Below are 20,758 nucleotides of genomic sequence, written 5' to 3'. Positions count from 1 at the left end.
GTCTACCCCAATCTACCCCACTACAGTCTACCCCAATCTACCCCACTACAATCTACCCCACTCTACCCCACTCCACTCTACCCCAATCTACCCCACCACAATCTACCCCACTACAATCTATCCCATGCTGCTCCACTACAGTCTACCCCCCTCCAGTCTATGCCAATCTCCCCACTACAATCTACCCCACTCCAGTCTACCCCAATCTACCCCACTCTACCCCATGCTGCTCCACCACAATTTACCCCACTCCACTCTACCCCAATCTCCCCACTGCAATCTACCCCACTCCAGTGTACCCCAATCTACCCCACTCTATCCCATGCTGCTCCACCACAATCTACCCCACTCCACTCTACCGCAATCTCCCCACTGCAATCTACCCTACTCCAGTGTACCCCAATCTACCCCACTTTACCCCATGCTGCTCCACTACAATCTACCCCACTCGGCTTTACCCCAATCTCCTACCCCATGCTGCTCCAATGTTAACTGAGTCTCACTTGGGGAAGGTAAGTCTCACCAGGGGAAGGTAAGTCTCACTAGGGGAAGGTAAACCGAGTCTCACCAGGGGAAGGTAAGTCTCACTAGGGGAAGGTAAGTCTCACTAGGGGAAGGTAAGTCTCACCAGAGGAAGGTAAACAGAACAGATACGGGTGGAAGCACTTTCACCGGAGGGGGGTAAATGGTACAGCCAGTCGTCTCAAGTCTTACCAGAAGGAGGTAACCAGCACAGAGGGAGGTGGAATCCCTTGCACCAGAGAGGGCCGAGGGTGCAGAAGGCAGCACTGACTCTTTTCTCCTCCACAGGAGTACCTGTTCCGCATGGTCCCGGGAACTCTGGAGTCAGGGAAGGGGAAATGTCCGTATGATCCAAAGCAGGACAACATGGCAGCTCTCATCAGTGAGTGGAGACTTGGCCTTTTCAGGGGGTCGGGTGTGTCTGGGGGAGTCCTGTGCACTGCTTGGTGTGTGAGGTGTTGGGGGGTGTTTGGTGGAGTGCTGTAGTTCCAGATCTGAGCGTTGCCGGAAGCTCAGGCGTAGAACAGTTTAGGGTTTAGGAGTGAGGGTCGCCCCTTGGGTTAAGGAGCCGAAGAGGCTAGTAGACTGGTGACCTTGTACTCTAAGGAGGGGCGGTATGTCCCCACCTTACAGTTTCTCCTGCTTCCTACTCCCCCAACACCGCCTGCTCCTGGGGCACCCGGACTTCTGGCAGTTGTGCCCCTGCAGGCCAGTTAGATACGTTCTCTAGGCCCCCCTAGAATAGCAGGGCTCAGTTTTCTGACCCCCTCCCTCTAAGTACTCAGTCAATGTGCTAAACCGAATCAGAAATCCAGTTGGACTGCAATCAATCCACAATCCACTGAGCAATGTTTGCGTAAGATGTGTTTCTGGTAACAATCAGCGCGTAAGATGGACCAAGGACAATGAGTGGACGCCCAGACCCTCCTCTGTAAAGGAATCACACACTTAGGGGGTTATTACAACTTTAGAGGAGGTGTTAATCCGTCCCAAAAGTGATGGTAAAGTGACGGATATACCACCAGCCGTATTACAACTCCATTATATCCTATGGAACTCGTAATACGGCTGGTGGTATATCCGTCACTTTACCGTCACTTTTGGGACGGATTAACACCTCCTCCAAAGTTGTAATAACCACCTAAGAGCGCACTGGAAACAGATGTGGTTGATTTTACAATCCTAACCTAATGCACATGATATGAATTGTAACCACACAGAAAATATACAATAATGCCGGAAAACAGTGAATAAGTAATGAGAATAACAGGAGCGGTTCAGACGTGGTTATTGCATTTTACTGCCCTAGCACCCTCTTGCACGGTTTCCAAGCACTAGGGTCCAGATTTAAGAGTGCCTATTGCGTCCTTGTGCGACGATATCGTCATTTTTTTTTACACTAATGTGGCCCAACAAGGCCAAAATCGCTGCACCATATTTACAAAGTGACGCAGTGCATGCATTGCGCCACTTTGTAACCCTTTGCGCCACATTACGCCTGCGCCAGGTATAATGTATGGAAAGGGGGCGTTCCCCCGTTAGGGGGACTGAAAAAATGGCTCAAAGAAGTCTAAGAGATTTCTTTGTGTCATTTTGTTCAGCACTTTTAACGCCTGCTCAGAGCCGACCTTAAAAAGCGCCTCCCACCGCTTACAATGCGCCTCAATGCGCTCTGCAGCATTAGCGTCAACCTGCAAAGCGCCGAACTAGTGTCAAATATTCTGACGCCAGTTCCGCCCACTACCGCCATGGTGGCGTTAGGGGGCACTAAGGGGTGCAAGAACAGCGGTGCTGGGTGCAGCGGCACTTTTCATAAATCGGGCCCTAGGTTCGTTCTAGCAGGTTCGTGAATAGGCTGCTGACGGCCAAGGTTCCAAGGTGGTGACGTACAAGGATAAGTCCTTGTTGTGTCTGGATCTGGTCTCAGTCCAGGGGCCTGGGGTCTCAATCCAGGGGGTCCTGGGGTCTCAGTCCAGGGGCCTGGGGACTCAATCCAGGGGGTCCTGGGGTCTCAGTCCAGGGGGGCCTGGGGTCTCAGTCCAGGAGCTGGGGTCTCAATCCAGGGGCTGGGGTCTCAATGCAGGGGGGCCTGGGGTCTCAATCCAGGGGGGCCTGGGGTCTCAATCCAGGGGGGCCTGGGGTCTCAATGCAGGGGGGCCTGGGGTCTCAATCCAGGGGCTGGGGTCTCAATCCAGGGGGGCCTGGGGTCTCAGTCCAGGGGCTGGGGTCTCAGTCCAGGGGGGCCTGGCGCCTCAATGCAGGGGGGCCTGGGGTCTCAGTCCAGGGGCCTGGGGTCTCAGTCCGGAGCTGTGGGTGAAGGCAGAGCCCTGGGGTCACCTGTGAAGGCAGCCGACCCCCGCGCTGAAGGGCCTGCTGGTCCCAGGGCCCCGGTGCCAAGGCCCCCTCTGGCCTGTGCCGGAGGGGTGAAGGTTTGGTCCAAGCACCTGCTGAGAACTGTTAAACACTAAACCGAGCTCAGCCCGGGGGCTCCTCGAACAGTTAAAAAAAGAATCAGGGGGGAAAGCCTTCCTGCTCCCACTGACCTCCCAGAAACCGTGCGTTAGTCGCGCCCGGTGATCATACACTCAAGTTGAAATACTCCACTCAAGAATGTATTTAGCGTAACTATCGCCACTTTGTGTCACGTTTGCAGAAGAGATGAACGCGCTAGAAATGCAACTAGTATTTGTTTGACAAACATGGGAGCCCCGACTCTGAGCCTCGGGGGCACGTGATGCCTGGACGGGGGGCAGCACCCGCCGATGCCCACACCTGGCTCCAGACACCCCCATGAGGGGTGGGCATCGTGTACTCCAGCACCCAGAGCTCAGGAGCACGGGGGGGGGCGGGGGGGGGCAGTCACCAGCGCAGCCTCTGCAGGGCGGGGCTCACTGTGCTGCCTGCGGGTCCGCCCTTCATCCTTCCTGCCAGGCTGGGAGGGCACCTGGGCTCTCTCCTGTGCCAGCCATGCAGCAGAAGCTTAAGAGAAGCTGCAGGTCACCCGGGAAGAGGCCCCCAGGGCCAGTGGCCTTCCAGATGGGATCCCCGATCCGGAGTCAGTGGAGACCAAGGCAGGCCTCCCTCTCACAGACAGGCATGGCACAGGGAGGCAGGCATGGCACAGGGAGATAGGTATGGCACAGGGAGACAGGCATGGCACAGGGAGACAGGCATCGCACAGGGTGACAGGCATGGCACAGGGAGACAGGCATGGCACAGGGTGACAGGCATGGCACAGGGAGGCAGGCATGGCACAGGGAGATAGGTATGGCACAGGGTGACAGGCATGGCACAGGGAGGCAGGCATGGCACAGGGAGACAGGCATCGCACAGGGAGACAGGCATGGCACAGGGTGACAGGCATGGCACAGGGAGACAGGCATGGCACAGGGAGATAGGTATGGCACAGGGTGACAGGCATGGCACAGGGAGGCAGGCATGGCACAGGGAGACAGGCATGGCACAGGGAGGCAGGCATGGCACAGGGAGATAGGTATGGCACAGGGTGACAGGCATGGCACAGGGAGACAGGCATGGCACAGGGTGACAGGCATGGCACAGGGAGACAGGCATGGCACAGGGAGACAGGCATCGCACAGGGTGACAGGCATGGCACAGGGAGACAGGCATGGCACAGGGTGACAGGCATGGCACAGGGAGGCAGGCATGGCACAGGGAGATAGGTATGGCACAGGGTGACAGGCATGGCACAGGGAGGCAGGCATGGCACAGGGAGACAGGCATGGCACAGGGAGACAGGCATGGCACAGGGAGATAGGTATGGCACAGGGTGACAGGCATGGCACAGGGAGACAGGCATCGCACAGGGAGACAGGCATGGCACAGGGAGACAGGCATGGCACAGGGTGACAGGCATGGCACAGGGAGGCAGGCATGGCACAGGGAGATAGGTATGGCACAGGGTGACAGGCATGGCACAGGGAGGCAGGCATGGCACAGGGAGACAGGCATCGCACAGGGAGACAGGCATGGCACAGGGTGACAGGCATGGCACAGGGAGACAGGCATGGCACAGGGAGATAGGTATGGCACAGGGTGACAGGCATGGCACAGGGAGGCAGGCATGGCACAGGGAGACAGGCATGGCACAGGGAGGCAGGCATGGCACAGGGAGATAGGTATGGCACAGGGTGACAGGCATGGCACAGGGAGACAGGCATGGCACAGGGTGACAGGCATGGCACAGGGAGACAGGCATGGCACAGGGAGACAGGCATCGCACAGGGTGACAGGCATGGCACAGGGAGACAGGCATGGCACAGGGTGACAGGCATGGCACAGGGAGGCAGGCATGGCACAGGGAGATAGGTATGGCACAGGGTGACAGGCATGGCACAGGGAGGCAGGCATGGCACAGGGAGACAGGCATGGCACAGGGAGACAGGCATGGCACAGGGAGATAGGTATGGCACAGGGTGACAGGCATGGCACAGGGAGACAGGCATCGCACAGGGTGACAGGCATGGCACAGGGAGACAGGCATCGCACAGGGTGACAAGCATGGCACAGGGAGACAGGCATGGCACAGGGAGATAGGTATGGCACAGGGTGACAGGCATGGCACAGGGAGGCAGGCATGGCACAGGGAGACAGGCATCGCACAGGGAGACAGGCATGGCACAGGGTGACAGGCATGGCACAGGGAGACAGGCATGGCACAGGGAGATAGGTATGGCACAGGGTGACAGGCATGGCACAGGGAGGCAGGCATGGCACAGGGAGACAGGCATGGCACAGGGAGGCAGGCATGGCACAGGGAGATAGGTATGGCACAGGGTGACAGGCATGGCACAGGGAGACAGGCATGGCACAGGGTGACAGGCATGGCACAGGGAGACAGGCATGGCACAGGGAGACAGGCATCGCACAGGGTGACAGGCATGGCACAGGGAGACAGGCATGGCACAGGGTGACAGGCATGGCACAGGGAGGCAGGCATGGCACAGGGAGATAGGTATGGCACAGGGTGACAGGCATGGCACAGGGAGGCAGGCATGGCACAGGGAGACAGGCATGGCACAGGGAGACAGGCATGGCACAGGGAGATAGGTATGGCACAGGGTGACAGGCATGGCACAGGGAGACAGGCATCGCACAGGGTGACAGGCATGGCACAGGGAGACAGGCATCGCACAGGGTGACAAGCATGGCACAGGGAGACAGGCATGGCACAGGGAGATAGGTATGGCACAGGGTGACAGGCATGGCACAGGGAGGCAGGCATGGCACAGGGAGATAGGTATGGCACAGGGTGACAGGCATGGCACAGGGAGACAGGCATGGCACAGGGTGACAGGCATGGCACAGGGAGACAGGCATCGCACAGGGTGACAGGCATGGCACAGGGAGACAGGCATGGCACAGGGAGGCAGGCATGGCACAGGGAGACAGGCATGGCACAGGGAGGCAGGCATGGCACAGGGAGACAGGCATGGCACAGGGAGACAGGCATGGCACAGGGAGGCAGGCATGGCACAGGGAGGCAGGCATGGCACAGGGAGACAGGCATGGCACAGGGAGACAGGCATGGCACAGGGAGTAGGCGCCACCACCCAGGCACGGGGGCGTCTGCCTGCTGAGGCAGCGTTGTTCATTGGGCCACGCAGCCCTCTCTCATTCGTTGCTTGGCTGATACTTCTGCCAGTCACCCCTCAGTAGGAGAGTACAGATGGAACAATGTCACCAGGGGCATGCATACCCTTCATGGGTCTATTATTAGGGGGGGCATTGCTCCTTGTCTCTGGCCTTCCTTGGGCTTGCTGACAGGAGCTGGGAAGGGGCCTGGAGGCCAGGAGCTCCCTGCGATTACAGAAGGCTGCTTAGCACTATAGCCCCGTCAGCCTAAGAGACCAGGAGACTCCCAGGCCCTGCTGCCAGAAGCATCTAGCCGAGGAGACCAGGAGGTTCCCAGGCCCTGCTGCCAGGAGCATCTAGCTGAGGAGGCCAAGGGACTCCCAGGCCCTGCTGCCAGGAGCATCTAGCTGAGGAGAGCAGGACACTTTCAGGCCCTGCTGCCAGGAGCATCTAGCTGAGGAGACTAGAAGACTTTCAGGCCCTGCTGCCAGGAGCCATATAGCTGAGGAGACCATGAGACTGCCAGGCCCTGCTGCTAGGAGTATCTAGCTGAGGAGACCAGGAGACTGCCAGGCCCTGCTGCCAGGAGCATCTAGCTGAGGAAACCAGGAGACTCCCAGGCCCTGCTGCCAGGAGCATCTAGCTGAGGAGACCATGAGACTGCCAGGCCCTGCTGCCAGGGGCATCTAGCTGAGGAGGCCAAGGGACTCCCAGGCCCTGCTGCTAGGCGTATCTAGCTGAGGAGACCATGAGACTCCCAGGCCCTCCTGCCAGGGGCATCTAGCTGAGGAGACTAGAAGACTTTCAGGCCCTGCTGCCAGGAGCATATAGCTGAGGAGACCATGAGACTCCCAGGCCCTCCTGCCAGGGGCATCTAGCTGAGGAGACCAGGAGACTGCCAGGCCCTGCTGCCTGGAGCATCTAGCCGAGGAGACCAGGAGACTCCCAGACCCTGCTGCTAGGAGTATCTAGCTGAGGAGACCATGAGACTGCCAGGCCCTGCTGCTAGGCGTATCTAGCTGAGGAGACCAGGACACTTTCAGGCCCTGCTGCCAGGAGCATCTAGCTGAGGAGGCCAAGGGACTCCCAGGCCCTGCTGCTAGGCGTATCTAGCTGAGGAGACCAGGAGACTGCCAGGCCCTGCTGCCAGGAGCATCTAGCTGAGGAGACCAGGAGACTGCCAGGCCCTGCTGCCAGGGGCATCTAGCTGAGGAGACCAGGAGACTGCCAGGCCCTGCTGCCAGGAGCATTTAGCTGAGGAGACCAGGAGACTGCCAGGCCCTGCTGCCAGGAGCATCTAGCTGGTATCTTGCTGATGCCCTACCAACAGGCTGCACCAACTTCTCCTTCACCTCATCTGCATCATCGAGGGTTGAGAAGAGAAATCCAGCATCTCCCATCGGGAAGCCGGGTGCCATAGGAGGGACCCCAGCAGCTACCAAACCCGTATTAGAGTTTGAAGAACGACTTTTGGTCTCGTAGTGCTTGGGTGGAGCTATGGGGTGTGTTTATGGAGCCCTAAAGTGTGTTACGTGGAGCTCAAGCTCAGAGATGTGTTGCCTGGAGCTCTGGGGTGTGTTGTGTGGAGCTCAAGCTCAGAGATGTGTTGCCTGGAGCTCTGGGGTGTGTTACGTGGAGCTCAAACTCAGAGGTGTGTTGCCTGGAACTCTGGGGTGTGTTACGTGGAGCTCAAGCTCAGAGGTGTGTTGCCTGGAGCTCTGGGGTGTGTTGTGTGGAGCTCAAGCTCGGAGGTGTGTTGCCTGGAGCCCTGGGGTGTGTTACGTGGAGCTCAAGCTCGGAGGTGTGTTGCCTGGAGCCCTGGGGTGTGTTACGTGGTGCTCAAACTCGGAGGTGTGTTGGCTGGAGCTCTGGGGTGTGTTACATGGAGCTCAAGCTCAGAGGTGTGTTGGCTGGTACTCTGGTGTGTTATGTGGAACTCAAACTCGGAGGTGTGCTGCCTGGAGCCTGCCTGCCTGGGTGTGTTGGACCAAGCTTTTAGGGTGTGTTGCGTCGAGCACTGCAGTGTGTTGCACTGAGCTCAAGCTCTAAGGTGTGTTGCACTGAGTGTTAGAGTGTGTTGCGTGGAGCACTGAAGTGTGTTGCACTGAGCTTTTCGGTGGATTGTGTTGAGCCCCTAAGCATGTTGCATGGGCTCTAGCTCGGAGGTGTGCTGCATAGAGCTCTGCCGTGTGTGTTTAGGTACCTCTGAGATGTGTTGCATGGAGCTCTGAGCTCGTGGAGCTCTGAAGTGTTTCATGTAGTTCTGATGTGCGTTTCATTAAGTTCTAAGGTGTGTTTCATGAAGCCCTGAGGTGTGTTGCGTGGAGCTCTAAGATGTGTTGCCTGGTGCTCCGAGGTGTGTTGCATGGAGCTGTAAGGTGTGTTGCCTGGTGCTTCGAGATGTGTTGCATGGAGCTGTAAGGTGTGTTGCATGGAGCTGTAAGGTGTGTTGCATGGAGCTGTAAGGTGTGTTGCATGGAGCTCTGAGGTGTGTTGCATGGAGCTCTGAGGTGTGTTGCATGGAGCTCTGAGGTATGTTGCCTGGTGCTCCGAGGTATGATGCATGGAGCTCCGAGGTGTGATGCATGGAGCTCCGAGGTGTGTTGCATGGAGCTCCGAGGTGTGTTGCATGGAGCTCCGAGGTGTGTTGCATGGAGCTCTAAAGTGTGTTTCCTGGTGCTCCGAGGTATGATGCATGGAGCTCCGAGGTGTGTTCCCTGGTGCTCCGAGGTGTGTTGCGTGGAGCTCTGAGGTGTGTCGCGTGGAGCTCTGAGGTGTGTCGCGTGGAGCTCTGAGGTGTGTCGCGTGGAGCTCTGAGGTGTGTCGCGTGGAGCTCCGAGGTGTGTCGCGTGGAGCTCCGAGGTGTGTCGCGTGGAGCTCCGAGGTGTGTCGCGTGGAGCTCCGAGGTGTGTCGCGTGGAGCTCCGAGGTGTGTCGCGTGGAGCTCCGAGGTGTGTCGCGTGGAGCTCCGAGGTGTGTTGCCTGGTGCTCCGAGGTGTGTTGCCTGGTGCTCCGAGGTGTGATGCATGGAGCTGTAAGGTGTGTTGCATAGAGCTCTAAGGTGTGTTGCATAGAGCTTTGAGGTGTGTTGCATAGAGCTCTGAGGTGTGTTGCCTGGTGCTCCGAGGTGTGATGCATGGAGCTCCGAGGTGTGATGCATGGAGCTCTGAGGTGTGATGCATGGAGCTCTGAGGTGTGATGCATGGAGCTCTGAGGTGTGCTGCCTGGTGCTCCGAGGTGTGCTGCCTGGTGCTCCGAGGTGTGTTGCATGGAGCTCCGAGGTGTGTTGCATGGAGCTCTGAGGTGTGTTACGTGGCACTCAAACTCGGAGGTGTGTTGCCTGGAACTCTGGGGTGTGTTACGTGGAGCTCAGAGGTGTGTTGCCTGGCGCTCTGGGGTGTGTTACATGGCGCTCAAACTCGGAGGTGTGTTGCCTGGAACCCTGGGGTGTGTTGTGTGGAGCTCAAGCTCGGAGGTGTGTTGCCTGGAGCTCTGGGGTGTGTTGTGTGGAGCTCAAGCTCGGAGGTGTGTTGCCTGGAGCCCTGGGGTGTGTTACGTGGAGCTCAAGCTCGGAGGTGTGTTGCCTGGAGCCCTGGGGTGTGTTGTGTGGAGCTTAAGCTCGGAGGTGTGTTGCCTGGAGTCCTGGGGTGTGTTACGTGGAGCTCAAGCTCTGAGGTGTGTTGCCTGGAGCCCTGGGGTGTGTTACGTGGTGCTCAAACTCGGAGGTGTGTTGGCTGGAGCTCTGGGGTGTGTTACATGGAGCTCAAGCTCAGAGGTGTGTTGGCTGGTACTCTGGTGTGTTATGTGGAACTCAAACTCGGAGGTGTGCTGCCTGGAGCCTGCCTGCCTGGGTGTGTTGGACCAAGCTTTTAGGGTGTGTTGCGTCGAGCACTGCAGTGTGTTGCACTGAGCTCAAGCTCTAAGGTGTGTTGCACTGAGTGTTAGAGTGTGTTGCGTGGAGCACTGAAGTGTGTTGCACTGAGCTTTTCGGTGGATTGTGTTGAGCACCTAAGCATGTTGTATGGGCTCTAGCTCTGAGGTGTGCTGCATAGAGCTCTGCCGCGTGTGTTTAGGTACCTCTGAGATGTGTTGCATGGAGCTCTGAGCTTGTGGAGCTCTGAAGTGTTTCATGTAGTTCTGATGTGCGTTTCATTAAGCTCTAAGGTGTGTTTCATGAAGCCCTGAGGTGTATTGCGTGGAGCTCTAAGATGTGTTGCCTGGTGCTCCGAGGTGTGTTGCATGGAGCTATAAGGTGTGTTGCCTGGTGCTTCGAGATGTGTTGCATGGAGCTGTAAGGTGTGTTGCATGGAGCTGTAAGGTGTGTTGCATGGAGCTCTGAGGTGTGTTGTATGGAGCTCTGAGGTGTGTTGCATGGAGCTCTGAGGTGTGTTGCATGGAGCTCTGAGGAGTGTTGCCTGGTGCTCCGAGGTGTGTTGCCTGGTGCTCCGAGGTGTGATGCATGGAGCTCTGAGGTGTGTTGCATGGAGCTCTAAAGTGTGTCTCCTGGTGCTCCGAGGTATGATGCATGGAGCTCTAAGGGGTGTTGCATGGAGCTCCGAGGTGTGTTCCCTGGTGCTCCGAGGTGTGTTGCGTGGAGCTCCGAGGTGTGTTGCGTGGAGCTCCGAGGTGTGTCGCGTGGAGCTCCGAGGTGTGTCGCGTGGAGCTCCGAGGTGTGTCGCGTGGAGCTCCGAGGTCTGTCGCGTGGAGCTCCGAGGTCTGTCGCGTGGAGCTCCGAGGTGTGTTGCCTGGTGCTCCGAGGTGTGATGCATGGAGCTCCGAGGTGTGATGCATGGAGCTCCGAGGTGTGATGCATGGAGCTCCGAGGAGGGATGCATGGAGCTCCGAGGTGGGATGCATGGAGCTCCGAGGTGGGATGCATGGAGCTCTAAGGTGTGTTGCCTGGTGGTCCGAGGTGTGTTGCATGGAGCTCTAAGGTGTGTTGCATGGAGCTCTGAGGTGTGTTGCATGGAGCTCTGAGGTGTGTTGCCTGGTGCTCCGAGATGTGTTGCCTGGTGCTCCGAGGAGTGTTGGTGGAGCTCTAAGGTGTGTTGCGTGGAGCTCTAAGGTGTGTTGCGTGGAGCTCTAAGGTGTGTTGCGTGGAGCTCTGAGGTGTGTTGCCTGGAGCTCCGAGGTGTGTTGCCTGGTGCTCCGAGGTGTGTTGCCTGGTGCTCCGAGGTGTGTTGCCTGGTGCTCCGAGGTGTGATGCATGGAGCTCCGAGGTGTGATGCATGGAGCTCCGAGGTGTGATGCATGGAGCTCCGAGGAGGAATGCATGGAGCTCCGAGGTGGGATGCATGGAGCTCCGAGGTGTGTTGCCTGGTGCTCCGAGGTGTGTTGCCTGGTGCTCCGAGGTGTGTTGCCTGGTGCTCCGAGGTGTGTTGCCTGGTGCTCCGAGGTGTGATGCATGGAGCTCCGAGGTGTGATGCATGGAGCTCCGAGGTGTGATGCATGGAGCTCCGAGGTGTGATGCATGGAGCTCCGAGGTGTGATGCATGGAGCTCCGAGGAGGAATGCATGGAGCTCCGAGGTGGGATGCATGGAGCTCCGAGGTGGGATGCATGGAGCTCCAAGGTGTGTTGCCTGGTGGTCCGAGGTGTGTTGCGTGGAGCTCTAAGGTGTGTTGCATGGAGCTCTAAGGTGTGTTGCCTGGTGCTCCGAGGTGTGATGCATGAAGCTCAGATGTCTGTTTCATGCTAAAGACCTCAGACTGTAAGAAGTCACACATCCCACCCTCTGGTTTGATTGGAGTCCTCTCTCCTCTGCAGATGGTAATTTGTATGCTGGTGTCCAGGTGGACTTCATGGGTACAGATGCCGCCGTGTTCCGCACCATGGGGAGCCGCCACGCAATCCGTACCGAGCAGCACGACTCACGCTGGCTAAACGGTGAGTAGTAATGTCCCTCTGTCCTGCTGTCCTCAGGGCAGGACCTTCTCTGTGGTCATGCCACACCTCACCTGCTTCATGGTCCCACGTGCTCCTCTGGATGAAAGGGCACCTGTGGCATAAACCAGCAGGTCCTGTGCCCTCACCCATCCTTGGCTGCCATGGTGCATGCCCTGATTGACCCTCAGGTGCCCCTTTCATACCAGTGGTGGTTGCCAACCACCTTTACACCACACATCCTGCTCTGAACCTCCTCTGCCAGAGATCTTTGTGCTCCTTTCAGCTCTACCAAGTGTGGATCATTGTTCACCAGTAACATGAGCACTGCGGAGCAGGGGTCTAGTACTAAATGCATGAAAGCCTAGCCCACTCCCCAGCTCACTGCTGCAGGAGTCTGTGGAGGGCTTCCTCAGACCTCCCTGGGCAGGGGGTAGCATCCTTCTGTGAGGTGCTGGAGGGAGGGCTTCCTCAGACCTCCCTGGGCAGGGGGTAGCATCCTTCTGTGAGGTGCTGGAGGGAGGGCTTCCTCAGACCTCCCTGGGCAGGGGGTAGCATCCTTCTGTGAGGTGCTGGAGGGCTTCCTCAGACCTCCCTGGGCAGGGGGTAGCATCCTTTTGTGAGGTGCTGGAGGGAGGGCTTCCTCAGACCTCCCTGGGCAGGGGGTAGCATCCTTCTGTGAGGTGCTGGAGGGAGGGCTTCCTCAGACCTCCCTGGGCAGGGGGTAGCATCCTTCTATGAGGTGCTGGAGGGAGGGTTTCCTCAGACCTCACTGGGCAGGGGGTAGCATCCTTCTTTGAGGTGCTGGAGGGCTTCCTCAGACCTCCCTGGGCAGGGGTAGCATCCTTCTGTGAGGTGCTGCCTTCTGTGAGGTGCTGGAGGGCTTCCTCAGACCTCCCTGGGCTGGGGGTAGCATCCTTCTGTGAGGTGCTGGAGGGCTTCCTCAGACCTCCCTGGGCTGGCTGTAGCATCCTTCTGTGAGGCCTCTTTACAGTGTCCCTGCTACATGCTCACCTTATGCTGCGCACACCAGGCCGGCTAGACCACTGCACGCCACAGGTAATTCATGCCCCCACCTATCCCCTTCGGATCTGCCCCTTCTGCTGTGTTACCTGCTAGCCTCCTCCATGCCCCCACGAGGGCTGCTCCTCAGTCATGAAGTCTGAAGAAGTCCACAGCAGCCTAAAGAAGCCTCCCTTGGGTGACCTCCTCCTCGCGGAGCCGTCAGACATTGCCCACTGTGTGTGTGTAACTACATTCATGTATTAATAGGGGTATTATGCCACAATAGCGACCCTCAATATCCACATCGCTGTATCATCAAGGCGTGGTGTCCAAGGAGGGAAATACAGATTTCTATTCTTAACTCCACTCCTAAGTACACTAACAACACAGCTGTGGTCAGTACTGCCCCAGATGAGTATTTCCACCCCAATACTAGATGTGTGAACTTGAGGGCGTACGTACGACCCTCTTGTGCTGCAGGTGCGATGCTCCGACGGTGCAAACCTTGCACTCATATCTATAAGGCCACAGAAAGCCTATTTGGTGGCTTTTCATGGCCACGTAGGTATGGAGTAAGGCAACCAAAACCTGACGCCTCCCTAGGAAGGGGCAACAAGGAGAAATACCTCTCTCCCTCCTACTTGTAACTTTCGATGCAGCACGCACAGGAAGAGGGAGACTCCGAGTCTGTTTCTGTGCAGGAAGGTGTCCTTTCTGCACAGAAACAACCCTGTGTACAGCGCAGGCACCCTTGCACCAAGATCAAGGTTGCCTGCGTGGGCGCTCGGCAGCCAAAAGTGCGCCAGTGCTGGGATAAAGGACGGGAACGCAGCGTATTGCATAAATACATCACATTCCTCACTTTTCGGTTCGATGCGGGCCAGCGCAGCAAGTCACCTTGTGTCAGAGGCCGATACACCTGGGCCTTAGTATGTGCACCTGTGACCACTGTAAATACCCACACAAGTGTGCCAGTGGCCCTCACTGGGAACTCTTAATCTGGCATTTGTTACTGTGCTATGTCCTATCTACACTGCTTCCCTTTGAAATCTTGTGGCTACTACACAAGTCCATAAGTGCCACAGTCCATGTTGTCACTCACCTCCGGCTGTCCCCCACAGAGCCCGTCTTCCTCCACGCTCACATGATTCCTGACAGCTCAGACCGCAATGATGATAAGCTATACTTCCTCTTCCGGGAGAAGGCGATGGATGGAGCCAGCGGACCGGCCATCTTGTCACGGATCGGCAGGGTCTGTCTGGTGAGTATAGCGTGTGGTCAAGAGGACCGGCTGAGAGCACGGCTGGTGGAGCGATAAGATACTGAGTAAAGGTGGTGTGAAACCTCAGTGTGAAGGCCGAGGGAGGTCAGTGTTAGAGATCAGGGTAGGAGCCATGTCTGGAGGACTTTATTAGGGAGTGAGACAAGATTAAAGGGAGTGATACAGCACAGGAGATTGAGTGAGGGCAGATTGGAGGCTGAGACTGACTGAGGTCAGGATGGAGGCTAAGATTCAGTGTGGAGGTTGAGACTGAGTGATATTAGTGTGCAGGCTGTGATTTAGTGTGTCAGTACAGAAGCTTAGACTGAGGGTCAGTCAGTGTGGAGACTGAGGTCACTGCGGAGGCTGGGACTGGCTGAGGTCGGTATCATGGCTCACGTTGGGTGAGATATATATGAAGTGTATGTGAGCGCTCCCACTAAGTAAGAGGAGTATCAGAGCTCAGACTGAGTGTGTGGTCACTGAGCAGACGAATGGTCAGTGGGTTTTTTGAGGCATAATGACGGCTATGAACATACATTTTCATATTCATGGATGTGGCTGGTGGGACTGTAACATGTGGGTGAGTCAGGTACAGGTGATGGGAGTGGCTAAAAGCCTCACTGAAACTTTCCATGGACTTAAACTAAACTGACATGAACACCCCTCTGTCCACAGAATGACAATGGGGGCCTCCGGTCGCTGGTTAATAAGTGGAGCACCTTCCTGAAGGCGCGTCTCGTCTGCTCTGTTATCGGTGAAGATGGCGTTGAGACCTTCTTTGACGATCTACGTAAGTTGGGTCCCCAATCCTTTGGAGGGGGAGGGGCAGGGGAAGCATAAGTGTCAACAATCCGCTAAGGGAGAACAAATCCAGATATGAGACATGGGAAGGGTTATGTCATAGTCCATAACCCCATCAAGAGGCAGCGTCACTAGCCTCTCTCTCATGGAATTCTCAACAGTGAGGCTAGACGCTCCCCCGGCTTTGCTAGCGGTGTGATGCTATACCATTGTACAATACACAGTACAACGGACTCACACATTTCACAGCGTAATACAAATCTTCCCTTCACTAGAATTCTTCCACTGCAATCTGTGGCCCGCCTCTCGTGAGGCATATACATCCTTTTCAAGTAAATTCCTTTTTCCTCTTTTCTTTTATTCTGCTATTCAGACTACCATATATTACATTTTGACAATTTCCTACTAGCAAGAAATAATAACAATTTTAACCTTATTGCTTGAATTCCTGCGCATGCTCTAAACATCCTTCAACCGTACATTCACAATTATACTATTAACCAAGGCCATTTGCATTTTATTCTGTATCAAACTATTTACACATTCCCCTGGTCCAGTTGTTTGTGGGTAATACCATGTAACTCACCAATACTGGTATACAATTATTGTTCCCTCAGCTTTAGGTTTAGGCATTAAGCTGCTACTTGGTGTTATGACAGTTAAAAATGGCTCACCCTCTTCCTGCTGAGACAAACTGCTAGTCCCTGCTTTTAACCTTTGGTTTTTGGAGTTATGTAAATAAACACATTAATGCAAAAGTGTTTCCTGACACAGTCCAGACTTTCTCTTTCTATCTTTGTTATCTCTATTAAGCAATATATGCAGTAATTTCTGCCCCTTTTCACGAGAGTACTGGCTAGTACTTACTAGCTGTAATTGCATGGTCAGGAACAGTTTCAATACAGGTGCATTAGTTCACTCGCTCGAATGCGTCTCCTTGAGACAGTCCCAAAACAATCTGTCTGCTTCAACTAAGCACATAAAAATTATTTTAATATACTGATGTGACATAGAATTTTTCAAAAGCTACATCCAACAAACATCATTTTTTGTTATCTCTGGGTGTAAATGACTGTCTATTGGACCTCACCAAATGAGAGTCTAGACTCCTTTCTCTGAAAGGTTGTGTCCGAAATGTTCAGTTACTCTGCATCTTACAGTACTGCTGTTTTTCCACAATGTTAGATCAGCATAAAAAAGGTACTCCGCCCAACATGCGGGTAGTAAGTACTATATAAATACTACAATCCAATAATATACTCAGTAGAATGCAAGGCCTTTTGTGCTCATCTTGATTTTGTCTAGCGATGTAAGTCATCCAGGAAATGGACATACACCAGATACCAAAGCACCTAAGACTAGCACAAACAGGAACAATTTAAATTGGAATGCCTCTTACACTATAATAAATTAGGTCTGACCTTGAATTCTGAGTGAAGATGAATATAATGGAATGCTGGTTTTACATTGTTTGTGAAGAATATCACCCCATCTACCGTTAATGGCTCATTGATGTTGGATAAAGGATACATCTCCATCAAATAAATGCCGTACAGCTTTGTTAAATCTATACAAAATCTTAACTTCCCATCTCTCTTGCCTTTAAGCACTAATGGGGATAAATACTCTGCTGGTTCCAAATAGCCTACTATACCTTCCATCTTTATTTCTTCCAACATACCTTCTGCCTTTTGCACTCTTTTTAGCCAATATCTTAAAGGAGAGGAGGCTTTCCTTAATTTAATTTCAGATTCATAGTTTTAAAACATTCTTAACTTATGGTCAAACGCATCTTCAGAATTCCTTATGATTGTCACATCAGTTTTTTCATACAATAAGCAGTTGCTATGGTACATCTGATTTAAAACCCATTTCATCATCCTAGTGTTTCCACCGGACAATTTCTGGTCTAGTCACGAGTGAGATATTTTCCTTATACATATTTCTCGAAAAATATAATGATCCATTCTATTACATCATCAAATTTGCTTTAAAAATCCTGTATTGCTTCCTTCTTTGACTCACTTACTTTCAGAACACAGTCTGAAGACGTTTCTCCACTTCTAAAGCAGTCATCAAAGTTTAGCCCAGGTAGTGCCTCTCAGGGATTTTCAAATGTTTTATTATCTTTCAAGGAATAGACAGCTTGCCTGATTTCTGCCTGTAATTTGTGGGAGCTAAACACTCTGTAGGGCCTCCACTCCTTTCATTATGCCTGCAAAAGGCATCAGAGTTTTTCCCACCATTATTTTCTAAACTTTCTCCAACCACCAGGAGTTACAAGCCCAAATATCTACCCATTACAAATAAAGTGTCTTTTCCAGTGCCCTTCCTTCTCAAACATCTGACCTTACGTGCTACATTCAATATGTAATGGGTAGGTCTCTCACAGTGGTCAGGCCAGTGTGGTCCACCAGTTTCTCACCTCGTTTTGTTCAGCTCATTGAGGTTCAATAATCCAGTGTCTCACCTCACTTTGACTGTACTCCTGGAAAAGCACTGACATCCATGTAAAGTACATATACGGTGCTCCTCACTATAGTGAGCATTCCACCTGCCGACACATCACAGTGAAAGCCTATGTTGGCATTAAGATAACAAAGTGACTACTCATAGTGCTATTATCATTGGCCTTTGATCCTGGACCTCACTCAATTCCTACTCAGAAGACTGCATAATGAACCACTTATGCTTTCAGGTACTCATACCCCCAGTCACTTGTTTACACAGTAACACTTCACTTGTGCTTTCAGCATCGAGCCCCCTCAATCACTTGTTTGACTGTATCTTTTCCTTTGACAGTGTATAGTGCTCAGCTGGCTTTCAGCTTAGTTTATATATACTTCCCCTGGTGTCTCTTCTGCTCAGACCATCCCCTGGTGTCTCTTCTACTTACACTATCTCTTGATGTCACCTCTATTCATGCTCTCCTTTTTCTCTCTATTACTCACTCTCTCTACAGTCACTCCTGCTCTTCCCTTGTGTCTCTTCTATTTACACTATCCCCTGGTCTCTCTTCTACTCATTACCCCGCCATCCTCGCTTCTCCTCACAGTCTCGCCATCCTCGCTTCTCCTCACAGTCTGGCCTTCCTCTCTTCTACTCACAGTGCCTCCTTTCCCTATGACTCATGTGCTCCCTGATGTTTCATTAGCTTGCACTCCCCACGGTCTCTCTTCTACTCACACTGTCTCCTTTCTCTCTTGCAGGTGATGTCTTCATACAGCCCACTCAGGATGAAAAGAGTCCCCTGCTGTACGGTGTCTTCTCCACTCTGGGGTGAGGTCTGAGAGGGTTTCCTCTGGAACCTAGTCCTGACTGTATCATGACGGTGGTACTATGGTCTCGCTAATAACACCTCCAAGTACTGCTCTCTCCCGAACATTTGCACCTCGTATTTGTATACTGCCATGAAGTACTCCCCTTTAGTGCTGCCGCCCCCACTAATACCACCAATGTGTATATCTGGGCCATTAAAACCCCTGCCTGAGTAGTGGGGTGCCAAACACCTGTAATTTCTGTCCTTTTCTCTCAGAAAGTGAGTGATTGGTCAGAAATCTTTTTGCATTTATATTGTGATGGAGGACAGATCTGCGACCCATTACGTTTTGGCTCCTTCAGAAACCTCTGCCCCTCTGTCTCTAGCCGCTTTCAGAATATCTTCCTTCACTTTAAAGCTATGCACATGTGTTAGTGCGTTCGGAGTTCTCAGTCCTTTGGAGCTGTTTATTCTACTGACACTGTGGGGCAGATTTAAAAGCCCCTAGCGCCTCCTTGTGCCACATTAGCGTCATTTTTTTTTTTTTTTAATGTTGCCCAACAAGCCCAAAATCACTGCGTCAAATTTACAAAGTGGCGGAAGAATGCATTGTGCCACTTTGAAACCCTTTGCACTACAGGCATAATGTTTGCAAAGGGGGCGTTCCCCCATTAGGGGGGCCAAAAAAAGGCACAAAGAAATCGAAGAGATTTCTTTGGGTTATTTCTTTCACCACTTTTAATGCCTGTTTAGAGCATGTGTTTAAAAGGAGGCACACCATTGTTTACAATGTGCCTCAATGGGCTTTGCAGGATTAGTGTCAACATTTTTTACGCTAATCCTGCAAAGGTTCGAACTTGCGTCAAAAATATTGACACTATTTCCCCTAACTACTGCCATGGGGCGCCATGTTAGATATGGCACACACTTTGTGGGCTAGGGGTGCGCTAAGGGGCGCAAAAAAAGTGGTGCTGCACGGAGTGCAACACCACGTTTTTAAATCAGGCCCTGTGTGTCCTGAACAATTTTACGCCTCTGTTGCTATCGGTGCCTGTGATGTCATGAAAAAGTCTCTGATCATATGATTCAATGATCGATCCATCTGTTCCTGAAGAGACACCTTTGATTCTTATATTTTACCTCCAGGATCTATTCTCCTGGTCTTTGTTCTGTACTTGCAAAAAATGCTGCTCTTTTGTCTTCAAGACCCAGGTGCGAACTGTCTACATCCCATTCCCAACGCCACCTACATCTGGCCCCATATAGCTAGCTGGCCTGGAGCCGAGGGAAGAGCACGGATGGCAGTCCCCACTTCTCCCTCAGGGTCCGCCACTTTATTAGCTGGGCAGCATGTGCACCTTCTGCATGGCTGAGCCCCTGGGCTGCATACACTCTCCTCTCTGGGCAGTGCACTGAGCCCCTTCAGCTGTGAGGTGTGGTGGCAGGCTCCATCTTTTCTCCCTCACAGCTTGGTTCCCGTTCCTCCAGGTCCACACTTCTACCAGCAGAATCTGCTACCATCCACTCTCTACCCCTCTTACTGCTCCTTTGCAGCTGTGAAGCTGGAATCTTTAATCACCAGCTTCCGAGAGCCCTTGAGATGTTCCTGTGGGGCCAGGCAGAGGACAGAGAAGTGAATTACCCAAATGCCAATGTAGCCACGCCCCAAGAAATGCATGTAGATATGAAATGCCCTACTCAGTAATACAAAGTCTGCTTTGCAGCACAGAAAGCTTGCAAGGGTCCAAACTTTGAGGGGGTGCTGACTCTCACATAAATATTATAAAGGCCTTCGAGTCTCTCTCATGGTGAGTGAGAATCACACTTTTGGAGGTTGGTTTGACCTCTCACTCCCTGCAGATTAAATCTGACACCTGGTAGGAGCAACAAGTACCTGGACTCTGAGTGTTACTCAGTTCTGAGTTCTGTTGAATGCGGCTTTGGCAGGAAGTCCAGGAATTCATCCAATGGAAGCCCCAGCCTCATGCCCCTTAGGATGATGGGAGGGGCTCTCGTGGGCACCTCAGACTGCTAAGCCACTCCATCTGTAAGTCATAAGATTAATGTGGTTAGGTTTGGTGTGAAAATATTCATTTTACTTGTAATTTGATGCTTTCATCCGGTCACTGATGTCATTGATATTAAGGTTGTGTGACGTCACTTCCTGTAATATCATTAAACAAACCTAATTAGTTCTCATGCCATAGAATTTTCAACACTTGACAACTGTGTTTTTATGAGGATTTGAACATGAGTAGTGGGTTGTGGGGGGTCGGCCCTGTAGTGAGGGGACTCCAAGGGGTTCTCAGCATGAACATTGATCCCTAGGGGCCCCAAGGATGAGGCAGCGGCAGCAGTGTCCCTGCTGGGTTCAGTTGGGGGGGGGCAGGAGACAACCAGGTAACTCAACAATGCAGTTCCCCTGGGGCCA

General features: G+C 53.5%; 1 protein-coding gene across 1 annotated transcript in view; it reads left to right on the top strand.

Annotated features, from left to right (window-relative positions):
- LOC138260864 (semaphorin-3F-like) overlaps positions 1–20,758 on the top strand; it is a 447,618-nt gene that overhangs the window by 356,405 nt on the left and 70,455 nt on the right. The window contains exons 6-10 of the mRNA XM_069209297.1: positions 811–904; positions 11,882–12,001; positions 14,125–14,264; positions 14,943–15,057; positions 18,278–18,347. Of these exons, the coding sequence (XP_069065398.1) occupies positions 811–904; positions 11,882–12,001; positions 14,125–14,264; positions 14,943–15,057; positions 18,278–18,347 (539 nt within the window). The remainder of the gene's footprint in view (positions 1–810; positions 905–11,881; positions 12,002–14,124; positions 14,265–14,942; positions 15,058–18,277; positions 18,348–20,758) is intronic.

Source organism: Pleurodeles waltl, chromosome 10 (genome assembly GCF_031143425.1).
Source record: "Pleurodeles waltl isolate 20211129_DDA chromosome 10, aPleWal1.hap1.20221129, whole genome shotgun sequence".
In the NCBI taxonomy this organism is placed as follows: Eukaryota; Metazoa; Chordata; class Amphibia; order Caudata; family Salamandridae; genus Pleurodeles; species Pleurodeles waltl.
Note: the sequence above shows the minus strand (reverse complement) of the source record. Positions and strands in the feature narration are given on the sequence as shown.